This window comes from Pristiophorus japonicus, chromosome 11, assembly GCF_044704955.1.
Source record: "Pristiophorus japonicus isolate sPriJap1 chromosome 11, sPriJap1.hap1, whole genome shotgun sequence".
Taxonomy (NCBI): domain Eukaryota; kingdom Metazoa; phylum Chordata; class Chondrichthyes; family Pristiophoridae; genus Pristiophorus; species Pristiophorus japonicus.
The window spans coordinates 215,162,843-215,179,250 of NC_091987.1; the positions used below are offsets into that span (position 1 = coordinate 215,162,843).

Here is a 16,408-nt window from a genome sequence, read left to right on the forward strand (position 1 = left end):
TTGTAAGGAAACTATCAGTTGATATTGATAAGGGAATAGCGTTGGGGATTACAATGAGTCTGACAGACCCATCGGAGTTTGGGATGATAGTCAAAGCTAAATAAAAAATGTAAGAAAGACCTTCATTTATATAGTGCTTTTCACAATCTGGGGAATTTAAATTCAGTTCATTAAATAAATCTAGAATTTTTTTTTAAAAACTAGTGTCAGTAATGGTGACCATGAAATTTCTGGATTGTCATCATAACTCAACTGGTTCACTAATGTTCTTTTAGGGAAGGAAATCTGCTGCCTTTACCCGGTCTGGCCTATATGTAACTCCAGATCCACCGCAATGTGGTTGACTCTTAACTGCCCTCTGACATCGCCCAGCGAGACACTCAGTCATACCAAACCGCTACAAAGAAGTATAACAGCACTGAGGGCGTACCTTCACCACACGGACTGCAGCAGTTCAAGAAGTCAGCTCACCTGCACCTTTTCAAGGGCAATTAGGAATGGGCAATAAATGCTGGCCTTATCAGCAACGCCCAGATCCCAGGAACAAATAAAAAAATATATATTGATAAATAAATAAATATATATATAAATGTGAGTTCTCTTCCTCGTGCTGGGCTGTGACTTGTAATGACTGTGGGTTTGCTCTTGTCTTTCAGGTAACAATGTTCTGATTGTAGCACATGCCTCCTCCCTCGAGGCCTGCACTCGGCAGCTCCAGGGTCTCTCCGCACGCAATTCCAAGGACTTTGTGCAGGTGGTTCGAAAGGTCAGTGTGTTGTGTGCCCTCCAGCTGAGACTGAAAATGCTACAGTGGGGTGGGAATTTGGCAACCAACATCACTAAAATACATTATCTGGTCTAGGTACAGCAGGCAGTAAAGAAAGCAAATGGCATGCTGGCCTTCATGGCGAGAGGATTTGAGTATAGGAACAGGGAGGTCTTACTGCAGTTGTACAGGGCCTCGGTGAGGCTACACCTTGAATATTGTGTACAGTTTTGGTCTCCTAATCTGAGGAAGGACGTGCTTGCTATTGAGGGAGTGCAGCAAAGGTTCACCAGACTGATTCCCGGGATGGCAGGACTGACATATGAAGAAAGACTGGATCGGCTAGGCTTTATATTCACTGGAATTCAGAAGAATGAGAGGGGATCTCATAGAAACATATAACATTATGACGGGATTGGACAGGTTAGATGCAGGAAGAATGTTCCTGATGTTGGGGAAGTCCAGAACCAGGGTCACAGTCTTAAGGTTAAGAGGTAAGCCATATAGGACCGAGATGAGGAGAAACTTCTTCACTTAGAGAGCTGTGAACCTGTGGAATTCCCGACCACAGAAAGTTATTGAGTCCAGTTTGTTGTATATATTCAAGAGGGAGTTAGATGTGACCATTATGGCAAAGGGGATCAGGGGGTATGGAGAAAAGGCGGGAGTGAGGTACTGAAATGCATGATCAGCCATGATCATATTGAATGGTGGTGCAGGCTTGAAGGGCCGAATGGCCTGCTCCTGTTTTCTATGTTTATCACATTGCTGTTTGTGGGAGCTTGCTGTGCGCAAATTGTCTGCCACGTTTCCCACATTACAACATGACTATATTCCAAAAAGTATTTCATTGGCTGCAAAGCGTTTTGGGACATCCGGTGGTTTTGAAAGATGCTATAGAAATGCAAGTCTTTCTTTCCTATTTAGTATCTCTGGTAATGGCAGTCTTTGCTCTCTCTGAACCCTTAAACATCTGTTAATTAAACATATAATCTGGAGTGGGTGGTCTTAACTGGGAGCAGGGCAAACGTCAAACTTACCTGACGTCATCAGGTTTGAGGCCGGGCCTGATTTCATCTTGCTGCTCACCTGGGGCAGGTGGGGAGAGGTCGCTGGCCGGCTGGTCTGAAGCGTAGGACCCGGAGCCAGTCCTCCTGCACCAAGGTAAATGGGGGCGAGCAAATTGTGGCCATTTCGCGGGTGGGGTGGGGGAGCCAGGGGCAGCAGAGATCCAGACTGACTAGTGATTACACTTGCGGGAAGGAAATTCAGAACATTCTTCATGTAATGAGTGAGACGTGTGTGGAATTATCTGCCAGGTAGAGTATCGGGAAGGAGGAAGGGGTGGTTTCAAAACACAGTTGACTGGGAGCAAGTGCTCACGGGTAAAAATCAGTGGGCCAAATGGTCTCTTCCTTTCACTTAAGCCAATCACCTTGAGGATTAATTTTAAAAAAATCTAAAAATCATGGGCCAATTGGAAGAGCACATTCCCGACCATTAAGCCTCTGTTGTAACTTGTGTTCCAGATGGTTTTGTTTGCTACAACTAGTGTATTAATGGTATATGTACGATTAATATGTGAAACGTGAAGTGATGCAAGTTTGAAGGAAGAAAGAGAAGCTAACTGGTACAATTTCACAGGGTGCGGGAATAAAAGGAGAAGTGAGGAGAGTTTCTTAACTCAGCGAGTCGTGATCTGGAATGCGCTGACTGAAAGGGCGGTGGAAGCAGATTCAATCGTAACTTTCAAAAGAGAATTGCATAAATACTTGAAAAGGAAAAATTTGCGGGGCTATGGGGAAAGAATGGGAGCGTGGAACTAATTGAATCGCTCTTTCAAAGAGCCGGCACAAGCACGATGGGCCAAATGACCTCCTTGGATTACCCAGGATATACGGCACAGAAACAGGCCATTCTGCCCAACCAGTCCATGCCGGCGTTTATGCTCCACTCGAGCCTCCTCCCGTCTTTCCTCATCTAACTCGATCAGCATAACAACAACAACTTGTATTTATATAGCATAGTAAAACGTCCCAAGGCGCTTCACGGGAGTGTTGTAAGACAAAAAAAAAATTTGACACTGAGCCATATAAGAAATTACGGCAGACAACCAAAAGTGAGTATGAGGTCCTCTATTCCCTTCTCCCTCATCTTGTCCAGCCTCCCCTTAAATGCTTCGATACTATTCGCTTCAACCACTCCCTTTGGTAGTGCGTTCCACATTCTCTCACTCTCTGGGTAAAGAAGTTTCTTCTGAATTCCCTAATGGATTTCTTGGTGACTGTCTTATATTGATGGCCTCTAGTTATGCTCTTCGCCACAAGTGGAAACATACTCTGTATCCACTCTATCAAAACCTTTCATCATTCTAAAGACCTCTACTTGGTCACCTCTCAACCTTCTCTTTTCAAGAAAAAAGAGACCCAGCCTGTTCATCCTTTCCTGATCTGTATACCCTCGTATTTCTGGTATCGTCCTTGTAAATCTTCTCTGCACCCTCTCCAGTCCCTTGATATCCTTTTTGTAATATGGCGACGAGAATTGTACGCAGTACTCAAAGTGTGGTCTAACCAAGGTTTGATACAAGTTTAGCATAACTTCCCTACTTTTCAATTCTATCCATCTGGAAATAAACCCTAGTGCATGGTTTGCTTTTTTTTATGGCCTTATTAACCTACTTTTACTGATTTGTGTATTTGTACTCAGAAATCTCTTTGCTCTTCTATCAGACTTAGATTCTTATTTTCCAAGTAATATGTGACCTCCTTATTTTTCATACCAAAATGTGATGCTTCACATTTATCTGTGTTGAAATTAATTTGACAATTACATGTCCATTTTGCAAGATTCTAATACTAAGAGGTTAAACTTGCTTCTTTCAGAGCAATAAGTCGGCTAAAGCTTTTTCACCCAAAGTGAAATCTAATTGATTAATAGAATTGAGTTGTGGGAAAGTGACCAGAGAGAGGCATTCAATGGGTTTAAGAGATGAGTTTCTAGGAAAGGGTTGTGATGTGAAAGTGGGTTTCTGATTATGAGCTTGTTGGGCCAAATGGCTCTTCCTGTTCTTGAAATTCATGTGCTCTATGTTTTTTTTTTTCCCCCCCACAGATCCCGTATTTAGGATTCTGTGCCTGTGAAGAGCTGGAAGATGCGGGTATATGGCAACTGGTAGATCCACCCATCCTCCCGCTCACCCACGGCCCCAATCACAGTTTTAGCTGGAGGGAGATCTTGTTCCAAGACTAAAAACAAATGGAAAGAAAGGCCCATCCATCACTGGAAGATAGAGCCATTAATAGCATGTGCTTCCACTTACTATGTCATCTCTTTCCCCTTTCCACATACTCTCTGAGCGGGTTTGTTCCACTGCCGTGCTCGGTAAATTGTGTGATCCAACAACCATCTGGTGCCCTGTAGCTTTAATGATTTGATTGTTGTGTTATATGCCTGTACAGTACTTTGTTTTTGGTATTTTCTTCATCTGATTGCTTGAAGTAAATTATGAATGACTTATGTGATTTCAGGGCCAAGTGTATTTAGGTCAGGACGAGATAACGTCCTGAGGCCTGGTTCGAATGGAACTTGAGTTGATTTCGGAGAATCTAGATGTAGTTGAGGGACCTTTGTGGTTGCTGTAGGTCTACAATATATTTTTGATACTGTGCGTGACACAGTTTCACTGGGACCTGTGGTGTACATGAGCAATAATTGGGGCATGGGCTTCTATATAGCGTGCTTCAGAAGCAACGATGGATGACATGAAATGCTTTAATTGGAGCACAGCTGACTCAGATTCCTGCTCCATTTACATGGAACAATGGGACCTCACTTATCTCAGATTCTTGGGAGAGTCAAGTGATTTTTTTTTTTCCCTTTCTCCCTGTTCTATTTAATTGAAGCCAAATACCAAAATGATTTGCAAATTGAAGCCAAAGGTATGGCTCGTTAGGAAATCATGACATGCAATCCACCATCAGATATTTAAAATAGACTGCACCTCCACCCCTAGTTACCAGAATACGATCAGGAAGGGGACCTATTTATTGCGTGTTTTGTGAGAGGGATCTGCTTTGTTGAGTGACCTGTTTTTATAAAACTAAAAAAAAAACAATTCTATGAAATCTAGTCCGAGATGTGTTCATATAGCCTGGCAATAGAAAGCAGAGCTGACTCCACAGCCTGCACTCCGAGCAATGTGACTACCCTCAAAGGGAGTGTGGCTCAGAGACGGGCCACCACATTATAGCCTGATCCTCCAATCGGCGCTCTGTGCAAGCACTGGGAGTGCGGGATCGTGGAATCAGTCAGAATGTTCTAACTGAGTTCTCGTATTGAGGGCCAGGTTTGACCGAGGGAAGCCTCGAGAGTTATGCAGTTGTGTATGTGGGTCCTTTCATGTGCCCATAGTCAGTTACTTAATCTGTTGTTTAAATGTAGGCTTGACCCCCCCCCCCCCCACCCCCGCTCATTAAGCGCAGGTCTTCAATGTGAAAATGTTCACCTTTCTTGCACTAATCTTCACACTGTGTAATTTTAAGGCTGGATTGTCATAGTTGAGAGCCTCATGATGAGGGTGTGGTGTTCGCTGTGAGTACTGTTTAAATGTGGTTCCCTTCTATCCTGAAGCAAACTGAAGAGATAACCATGAAACTCGCTCTAGTTTGCTTTCTCATTTTCCCTTGGATAGGTTTTTGAAGCAGAAAGTTCACATTCTCAAAATATAAGTCTCAACTATAATCTACATTCTTGGTCCACAAGGTTCCATCTTCAAAACTCTTTCTACATTTTCAGAAAAAAAACCTAAGTTTGTCTGTGATGTCGTTATGTAAAAACGTATTTGAAGTTTAATGGCTACGGTTTCCCACTTTCTACGTTCTGCTGCTGGGGCACTCAGAAAAACCATTGAGTTATTTTTATGGGAGGTTGAACTCTTTCTGTCCAATATCAGTTCTACTGAATAGCTTCTCCCCCCCCCCCCCCCCCCACCACCTCCCCCGACCCGGGGTGGAGATCTTCAGCCTGATTTCTTCCTCACCTGAAAGGGTGTGGGGGTAATTTTGTCTTCAGCGATTTTGAGAGGTGAAATAGCTCCCCACTGTTATCAACATCGCTTGATTTTCATCCAAACAATTTCAATAGGATGAAAATAAGGGCAAGTTCTATATTGGGTGGGCATTACCATTCAGGTGCAAAAGATGAAAATTACCCTCTTGTGCTGCCTATGACTTCAACTAGAAGATTGCTTTGTGTGGTGGGTGCTACTTAAGGAACCCAAAGGTTTAAGAATAGCAAATCTGATTTTTGTTTTGTGGAGAAGGATCGGGTGGGGGGTAAACCCATACCCACTTTCAAATTTTTGGTCAGCCTGCTTGACTGCTCAGTCCAAAACTGGATGTTTGGTTACTTTATGCTGTTGCGTGTGGACATTTGGAGAATTCGGGATCAAAATTTAATAGAGAGATCTTTTTGTGGACCGTGAGTTTGCTTTGGTTCATCACACGTAGTCTTCTGGTGTTGGTCTGCAGGCCACGCCCATTTCAGGGGGCGAGAAGAGGAATATTGAATCATTGTCCTCTGTTTATTTTGTGCCCTGGAAGTTCCTCCGCATCACATTCTGTTTGGGGATAGCCAACCAAAATGAGAGCTTATTATCTTTTGAAGTTATATTAAGTGTTTGTGTTTTTCTGTCTCGAGTATGCTGCCAAAATAAACACATTCTTAAAATCATTCTACCATGGCAGTTGCTGTAAGAGGAACTCCCTGGGCACAACTTCAACAAAGAAAGGCAAAAGAATCAGTGATTATGGAGTGTCTGGCACCATGGTCTCTGAATGTTGAGCGATCCTTCCCTCTTGCTCAGATGGCACATGGATTTTTGGGGATGGGCCTTGTACATGCACACTGACAGGATTTGTAGTACCCTTCAGTTCTGCATCAGTTTGCATCTGTAGTTATCTCAGTAAACTTGCTTAAGATTGAATGTAAAGAGCTGGCATGTCTGTGCGAGGGGGTCGGGGGGTGCGGAATGGAGATTAGGGAAGAGACGAACACAATATGAAGCAGTTAACTTCAGAAATTCCAGATGCTTCTCCTTCAGTGGCTTAGTAAATATGTCCAGTGTGTAACTGAGCCATGTCGACCAGGAAAGTCCCAGGTTTGATCCCTGGCCTGTTCTGAGATAGCTGATGGGAACCTGTGCCACAGTGAGGGATAGGTGGTTACAATTGGCCCTCCTTGCCCTTGGTCCTCGAGAGAGCGAAGTTGGGTTAGGGTTCCCGCTCCTAATTTCTGTCCAATGACCTCCTGCTGGAAGTGTGGATGTTGGTTGAGGACAAAACGGAGCTTGACTGTGATGTGCTCCAGCAGTTGAATAGCGTGTCAGCACTTGCTGGCAAGACTCGTGCCTGAATAACGGCTACAAGGGAAGGATACGGGTGACTAACTGGCATGGGGGGGCCGGGGGGGGGGGGGGGGCAACTGTAGCTCCGCAGTAAGTGAATAGCTGTAGAACAGGAGGGGGTGAAAGACATATCTGTTACATTACATTCATGTCAGAAGTTAACTTGGACTGTGCTACCCTCACTGTAAATATCCTGCCCATTTCAAGGAGCACTGTAGTCTAGTCGACACTGCTGCTCTGGGCTTTCCTAGGTTTACAAACAGTGCTACATGTAGTGACATCTTTGCATCATCAATCAAGGCTGTCAGATAAGAAGCATTAATTAGATTCACTTTCCCTGTTAATCAATGGTTGCAGTGCAGAGTAATCACATGGCAACATTGCAGCGTTATCTCAAAGGACAAAACGTTGGGTGTCCGGATGCAGCCAGCTCCTGGCAGATGTTGGAGTTTAGCCTTTCGCAAAAGTTCCCTTCCCCAATCTAGCAGAAAATACTTAGCACCATTTGTGTGTAACTTCGCCCCTCCCCTGCCAGACAAGGTGTCTCCAACAATGGACACTGAGGAAAAGATTTGTGCACTCTATAACAAAATCATAAAAGTACTTGTAAACAGGTTTATGATATTGGTGCAAGCATTGCAGAGAAACCTTTTCTCGTTGGGAGGGTGCGATTTTAACCTGATTCGCCAATCGTAAAACTGACGGGATCGGGTACAACGCTGGTTTTATGTCACGACCAATTTTACTCTCTGTGGAGGTCAACGGAGAGCAATGTGGGGCGGGGTGTGAAACAGACGTTTCCCCCCTCTCTTCTCCTCCCCTCCCACCGCCCTCCGATCCCGATGGTTTCCACCTGACGAGTTAGGTTAAAAACTGCCCGTGTTCAGATATCATCCTTTCTTCCAATGCAACCAACATCTCCTGGGTTTGAGGATCAATGTTCCATTTAAGCCAAGCGACCATGCAGCTCTCTGGACCTCCCGCGCAACCGACTTTTCAACGGGGGCAAACGCACGTGCGCGGCATTTTGAATAGGCCCCATATCCCTTTTAAAAGGGCCACGTACCCCTGAAAAAAATGAAAGGGAACGTTGGTGAGGAATTTCTTCATTATGAAGTCTGTAATGAATTCTAGGTGAAATGACGTTGGTCAGTCTGTTGGGTGCCTCATTGGAATGAGCATGCCATGTAAAACGTGGACCATTCCCAATTTGAAAAGCTCAGTGGAGTCATGAAATTTCTATTTTTAAGTGCTACAGTGTATATTTAGGGTCATACCACTGAACTAAATAAAGAGTATGTTTGAACTAATTAAAAAGAACATTATGTAGCTTTAGTGAATCACAGAGGGACTTGATTAGACCTGTTCCTTGAGGGTTCATCTTTGCATCCCAGTTAGATGGACTGTTTTATCATCGCAAAGTGTTTGTCCCCATCCATTGGCTCTGAATTTTTATCTTGATTCTACCTGCTCAGTTTCAAAACTCTTTTTTACGCTTGTTAATTATTTATATTTATTCAACTCAAGTGTCTGCATGTTCTAAACCATGAACTGATGTGTTTCAGAGCATTGTGATGACGTGCCTCTGCTGCCTACAGCCCCCAACTACGTAAAGGCAGCAAGCTCGGTCCCTCTGAGAGAGTTGGTGCATACTATAGTTCCCAAAGGGACCCAGTAACACACAGCAGCAACAAACGAGGAGAGGGGTGCTCATGGGTCTTGGGGGGGGGGGGGTGGGGGGTGGGGGGGGCTCTGCTTGAGCTTGGCTCAAAGGAATGGAATTAGTCTGGGAATTGATGGGATCCTGTTTGGCCTCTCTTTTTGTTGCATTTTCTTTCTGTTGGCATCTCCTGAAGAACAACTGGAGTGTAAAATGTCCCAGAAAAACAGCCAGGTCCAGTCAAATAAATAATTTAAAGGTGAGTGATAGTTATCCAGATTCACTTGAGTTGTCTGAAGGAGGAGAAAAAATAGAGAGCTGTCTGTTGTTTTCTGAAAAGAATCCGGGGGGTGGGGAATGAAATTAACTTGGACGCGGAACCACAATGGGCGGTGTCTCATCTCCCGCCAGTTATACGTCCAGTTTGATATTCCGTCCCATCTGCTTCAGTGGAACTGAATATTGGGCGGAGCATGTAACTGGTGCCAGATGGGATACTGTCCATTTTGTGTCCCCGCTCAAGTCGAGTTTCACCCCCAGAGTCTTCTGCAAGAGCGAGAGAATCATAAATCCTGTTTCGCATGCTCTTGGGAGAGCATCAAGGTTCAGGGGGCAAATGGAGAAGTTTATTGCCCCAGTGGAGAAAAATGCCCTTTAGTATGTTCAAATGTCCCTTGGGCATTCATGCAAGGAGAGATTGCTACAATCTTAGCAGGGGACGTTAAGGTCAAAAAAGAAAGAGACCCGTAATTTTTTAACTTCAGTAATTGAAGTAAAATGTGAATAAGAACTAAAAGGTTTTTCATGAGCAGTGGCTGTGGACAATTAGTTTTGTATAATAACTAAACCTGGCCGCTTAACCAACGAGCGACAGTCCCGAGGAAGGTCTGCTGGTTGGACTCGAGGAGTCTGGGCGTTGGTCTCCAGCTAGCAAACCCCTGTTTATACCATGCCTTTTCTCCTCAACGCCTCTCCAATTGTTTCTGTGGGCTCAATGACTCATCAGTGGCTTTGCCATGCTACTCCGGACCAGAACAGGAGTAAGGTCCTAAGCTACTTCCTGCCTTCACCAGTTAGGGGAATCGTTCGGTTCGTGTGATCAGATTATCAAAAGTTATTTTCTTCTTGCGTAAAACCAAAGTTTTCGAGAACTCGGCTGAGTGAAGTGTAGAGGGGGTGTGGTCAGTCATCTGAAAATTTCTTCCAAATACTCATGTTTACATTTGAAAAGTCGAGTCAGGAATTGCGTGTTGTTTTTTTTGCAGTGAAAGTTTTTGGGTTGGCAGAACCCAGTGTTGCTTTCATCAGCAAAACATTTTGCAGTGATTTGCTGAAATAAAAAGCAGAAATACTCAAAATACACAGGCAGCAGCTGAAATGGAAAATATACCATTTCGGGGGGGCCCTTCATTTGGGAAAAGTAAGTCTTGTATTTTTATATCACCTTATCACATATCCTGCCCAATATTTATCCCTCAATCAACATCACTACAAACAGATTATCTGGGTCATTTATCACATTGCTGTTTGTGGAAGCTTGCTGTGTGCAAATTGGCTGCTGCGTTTCTTACATTACAACAGTGACTACACTTCAAAAAGTACTTCATTGGCTGTAAAGTGCTTTGGGACGTCCTGAGGTCGTGAAAGGCGCTATAGAAATGCAAGTCTTTCTTTCACATCTCAGAAACATCTCACACAATGAATTACTTTGAGGTGCAGTGATTGTTATGCCAACAGCAATTGTCGGTTAAGATGATCTAACGTTTCTTTCCGATGCTGAATGGTCTTGTGAGCATTTGGAGCATTTTCTCTTTTTCTATTTTATGCAGCAGTGAGTTTCAACAGGACCTGAACTTCAGGGTTTGCAAGCAGTAAAGAACATTTGCCAAAGAAGTTTATGAAAGCGAGACCCCTTTTGAGAAATCCTCAAATCCATTTGTATTTTCTTCTGTGCGCTGGTTTCAAATTCTGAATATTTTACTTTGTCCATTTATAAAGCTCAGGGCAGCAGGTCTGTAACAATACAAATCTTGTGTAAAAACAGCAGACACACCCAGCAGCTTCAACTGTGCAACCCAAGGTGCAAAAAATGTTAAAAGGCCTATTGATATATTTATTAAAATGTTTTTGTGTATATAACTGACAGGAATGATGGTGATGCCAAAAATTCTGATGATGCCAATGTTGTTGTTTCCACCAGTGTTTTAAAAAGTAATTAAATTTAACGGTGAGCTCTCTGTGTCTCTGGTATTTCACCTGGATTGTACTCGGGATTAAAACTGCTTTCTGCAGAGAGGGTGAAAGCTTGTTATATTTCTGCAGACCCTGCACTTGTTGGTCCGCAACCTACGAGGGCTTGAGAGATGTGGGTGAGGGGACCCTTGTTAGCTGATCAGTTTAGTTTTTCCTAACCCACTTAGTGCCCCCCATCTCTAGGGACTCTGCCAAAGTGTACCCCTCAGGGATGCCTGTGAGGTAATGTTATCGAGACACAAGTCTCTAAAGCCATACCATGGCAGCAAATTATGTTTCTGGCCAGATCTTTGACCGTGAGCGAGATGTTGCTTACCCAAGTAGCTTAATATAAGCATCAGAAACAATAATGGACAGTTTGAACCTTACTACTGCCTTACAAGATTAGACCAAAAGTGATCCACAAATAATGAGAGCAGAATGATTACAATACAAGGTCTGCTCTACCATTTTAGTAAAATATACAAGTATTCACGCATCTGTGTTCAGCATTGTGTAATTTGTTAGAGTGTCCAGTGTAGCTAACAGCTGAATTTTTGTCTGAGTCTTTTTCAATAATAAAACTCCGCAGATCAGGTGAATTAAGATGCTGTGTACAGGTGTTTCGCTCGCTGCATCCAGCTACCCATTCTTTTCTGTGTTTTTGATTTCCCACTCCAAAATTCAACCTATTGTGGGCAATTTTAGTGAAATGTAATCAGCTGGGGAGCCTCCCCTTTGGGAGCTGGAAAGGCTCCTTTGGTGGTGGGTGAGGCTCCCCTGGTGGTGGATAAGGTTCCCTGCAGCCAATGGGTGAGGCTCCCCCGGTGGTGGGTGAGGCTCCCTGCAGCCAATGGGTGAAGCTCCCCCGATGGTGGGTGAGGCTCCCCCGGTGGTGGGCGAGGCTCCCTGCAGCCAATGGGCGAGGTTCCCCCGGTGGTGGGCGAGGCTCCCTGCAGCCAATGGGCGAGGTTCCCCCGGTGGTGGGCGAGGCTCCCTGCAGCCAATGGGTGAGGCTCCCCCGGTGGTGGGCGAGGCTCCCTGCAGCCAATGGGTGAGGCTCCCCCGGTGGTGGGTCCCCAGCGGCCTTCCTCCAGATCAGCTGCCGTGACAGACGAGAGGGTGAATCTGTTGTGTCATCACTGCCACAGGGGACAGTGAAAAGGGATCAGACTGCAACTGGATAGGTGTGCCTCAAACCATGCCCATTTATAAAGCACTGGCCCTGGCAGTGAAGCAGGAGCAGATAGAAACATAGATTGACAATACTAAATAATTCTTCCACTGATCATGCCAATTGAGGTATATCCCTCTTTCAAATAAGACCACCGCAAAAGGAGCGCTGTGCTTTTTAGCAAAACTCCCTCATAGGAAATTTCCAGATTGTGCTGTATTGATATAAAAACAAAATTAATCAGTGTGAGGTAATTTGGCTCATCACGCCAGGTCCATCCATTTTCAGGGGCTCCAACCTCCCCGTTAAGTTACTCTCCTAACACCCACTGGGGAAAAAAAATCAAGCAGTGTTGTTACTATCACTCTAATCTTCAATCTCCCTTCTCAACAGATATCGATCCAGCTCTTTTTAAAGGTGTCCTTTGATTAACTCTCTCCTCCAGCAGTCTGTTCCATATCCAGTATTGTGTGTGGGGAAGGGCATGTCTTTTTTCTGGGCTCCTTGTCTAAGTTAAATACTTATTTACTTCAACCTTATCTATACCTTTCATTATTTTGAAGATCTTTGCCCAGTGCTTGAAACTTTCAGTTTTAACTTTTTAAAATTGAAATAAATATTTATTTTTATTAACTGGTGTGGGTTATCTGAGGCCAATCAATTGTTAGATGATACATAAGAGGCCGATCACATGGGTGGGGTTGTAGGGAGGGCGCTGGTTCAGCATGGTAATTGGGCAAAAGTTTACAGAACTCACCAGACAATATTTCTTTACCCACACAGGTGATCAATAGCAGGAAAGGGTTGCCGGAAAGGATGGTTGGGGCCTTGTACTGGCTTCAGGAAGAGAGAGAGAAGGGTTGGTATTCTGAAAGGATTAGATCAAAGGCTGAGGGATTGAATAATGAAGTCCCTTCCTTGTGACCCTCCATATATTCAGCCAAAGAAACCTAACTGGGAGTTGCAATCACTGCCCTTTCCCATGGGTGTTTACATTTAGGAACAGTCAGAATATGGGCAGGTGTTGGACACTGGAGTCTTCTTACAGTTTGTGAATGATAATTCACCCCTTTTGAGATGATTAATTTCATAAATATGGAAGGAATATTGCAGAGAAACATTTTAACTCCCCCTTGTAAAGGATTTCTAGGAACCCAGAGCATTGTAGATTTTCTCATTAGCAGCACTCGCTAAATGAACCTATTGTGTTTATATTTGCAAAGAGCATCACAAGATTTGATAAATGCTAACTGTAAAACTGTACCCCCATTTGATTTTGAAACTGTGTTTACTTGTGGTTGACTCCTACCTAATCCCAGTACCTGTAATGGCAAGTTGAATACGACACAAGACTTGGGTCCTGGGATTCACCATTGGTTGCTGGTATGGTAGCTGCCTGACCACTACCAGAATGTATGAATTGTTGTAGGGAATCAATAGCCATGGAGAAGTTGTGTTTTTTTTTCTTAACCAAATCTGAAGTACAATCATTCTTTAGGAATCTTTCCTCTGATACTGGCTGTGGTCTTTAGTTTGTAACGGGTGTTCGGAACTGCCTATTACCTCATGCTCCAGAGTGACCTGAGTTTGTCATTGAGTTGCCTCATGCATGTGGTAATCAAGACTATTAGAACGCTAAAATTCCCTCAATCTTCCCTTCCTCCTAAAGTCTTCAGCTCTTCTAACCCAAACTTAGGGTCAACTAACCACTGCTTCATCATTTGCTTACTCTTCTCTCCTTTTTAACCTTTGGTGGTGTCCTGCACTATGGTCCTTCGTTTCTCATTTGAGAAAATATTTTGTAGTACGTAACTGATCTGTTAATTCTGTGGAGTATCTCTTTATTCTGCCTATAACTAGAGATTGAAATGTGTTTTTGTTTAAACGGGGTTGAATAGTAGCTGATGTATTTACACTTTAACTCACTCCAAGCATTGTGACTAACTCACTTAAGGGTTCTGGCATCTTTCTCAGTCTTCGGGGGATAGGCCATCAATCTGTGCAGCTTAGGTTATTCACCCAATTGTCCATTTCCCTCCAATTCCTCTCCATTTGCTTCAACCCTCTCCCTCATCGCGCACTCATGCAGTCTGTTTTCACAGCGTTGGGCATCTATGGTTGAGGTGACTGTGGTTACCAGCACTACTCTTGTCTGCAATCTAGGCACGTATTATTATTTTGTGCTTTTGCTGAACCCTACAATGAAGTAACAAAACTCAGCCCATGATGTTGGAAGTTTTGAATGTCTTGCAACTATGTGCAAATCAGTAACCACGGCACCTTTTAAAGGGGGCTTCTCACAAACTTTGCCAGCAGGATTAATCAATTCTGCTGAAAAGTCTGCCTCAAATGATTGGAGTATGATTTTATGAAATGGAAATGTTTGACTACCCAATTTAAGCTTTGCAGAATGATTGGTGATTATTGCAATTTAACCGAAGATCTTTTATCTCAGCAACAATCCTGTACAAGGTGATCTCCATTTACCCAGCCTTATTTTGTTTGGAAAATAGGGAAACCCGAAGGCCAGTCAAACACCTCATTACTTCCCAACCAAAGTGCCAGGAGTTGACTCTCTGCCTTGCCTGTCACTCAAATCTGCCTTTCCTCTCGTTGGAGCAATGACCCTTAGTGCCACGTAGTGGTGGGACATGGGATGCCGCAGTTGGACACCCACTGCCAGCTGTGCCACGATGGGAAGATAACAAGTCCTACCAGCTCTTGTAAAATTGCCTTGGCCAAAGCCTGGCGAGAGCTTGCCCTCCTGCCCCTCTTGTTGGTTGTGAGGAGACCAAGCAAAGCAAAAAGAAAAAGGAGTTTGCACCTTTTTTTGTAAAACAACATTTGAAAAGCTTGCCTTTTATTTTGGTTGAGCTGAGCTTGTTTTGGAAATGGGTTCCCCAGCCAGGGAACTTGTTTCTCGAGTTGTACCTGCGCTAGCTGCTGCAGTACAGCAATCCAGGTATAGTCAACCAACACCAACTCGCATCACCAGTTCCGGCGAAAAATGAGAAGTTGGAAAAAAAAAAGCCCATTTTAATTTGTTTCCTTGGCTCCAAGATAAATTTGAAACCTTGTCAACAGCATTTCCGGCACAAGTGTAATTCCAGTCAAACACTATGTTGCATTTCCTCTTCAATATTATAAACCTTACACCATATATTTTCCACATTAGTTCTGTATCGAAATTGTGTGTCTTGACAGTGAGTTGATCCTGATTATGTCTTGGTCCTTGGTGTGCCTACATTTTCCTGATTGTAGGCAATATACATAAGCAGACAATAAATAAATTAATGAAGAATTTGGTATATATATATACATATATACACACACACTGTATTAAAAAGCCTGGCGCTTTTGTGATTATACGGCTGGGGGGGAAGCTAGTTTTTGGCATGTTATTGAGTAATAATTTGTTTGCAGCTCTAACAGGCAGGCCTCAATTCAAATGTCAAGTCTCTTGTTCTTCAAACAAATGCTTTATGTATTTAAATTATTGTTCCATTTTTATGTATTCAAAAGTGTGTTTCTCAAGAATGTGCAATTTTTTTGTTACAAACGACTGCCTCGACAATTATTTACCGCTTCCTACTGTGTAAATTATGTTGCCAAATAAATGTTTTATTAGCGTTAAATATCGCTATTTAATCTCTGCGTATATTTTCACGTCAGTTTAATTGTTTACTTGGTTTGAGCGTATACTTATTGGGAATCACTGCACATCCAAGGAATTAATAATGGGGTGAGAATCTGGCTGTGTTGTCACTGGGATTTCATAGAATCACAGAATGGTCACAGCGCAGAAGGAGGCCATTCGGCCCGTCGAGTCCATGCCTGCTCTCTGCAAGAACACTTCAGCTAGCCCCACTTCCCTGTCCTTTCCCTGTAGCCCTGCATTTTTTTTTCCTTCAGGTACTTATCCAACTCCCTTTTTGAAAGTGATGATTGAGTCTGCCTCCACCACCCTTTCAGGCAGTGCACTCCAGATCCTAACCACTCGCTGCGTAAAAACGTTTCTCCTCATGGCGCCTTTGGTCCTTCTGCCAACCACCTTAAATCTGTGTCCTCTGGTTCTCGACCCTTCTGCCAATGTGAAGAGTTTCTCTCTATCTACTCTGTACAGACTCCTCGTGATTTTGATGTTCATTAAAACGTAATGGTGGGCGTCAG

The 16,408-nt window shown here is 43.6% G+C and overlaps 1 protein-coding gene across 3 annotated transcripts in view; it reads left to right on the top strand.

Annotated features, from left to right (window-relative positions):
- The window catches only part of LOC139276479 (ubiquitin-associated and SH3 domain-containing protein B-like), a 149,304-nt gene extending 142,066 nt beyond the window's left edge, over window positions 1-7,238 (top strand). For 2 of the 3 annotated variants that reach the window (XM_070894539.1, XM_070894540.1), the window contains 3 exons: window positions 276-461; window positions 657-766; window positions 3,881-7,238. In XM_070894539.1, coding sequence (XP_070750640.1) covers window positions 276-461; window positions 657-766; window positions 3,881-4,018 — 434 coding nt within the window. In that variant the 3' untranslated portion in view covers window positions 4,019-7,238. The remainder of the gene's footprint in view (window positions 1-275; window positions 462-656; window positions 767-3,880) is intronic. The other variant, XM_070894541.1, reaches the window with a different exon arrangement.
- Window positions 7,239-16,408: the final 9,170 nt, after the last annotated feature.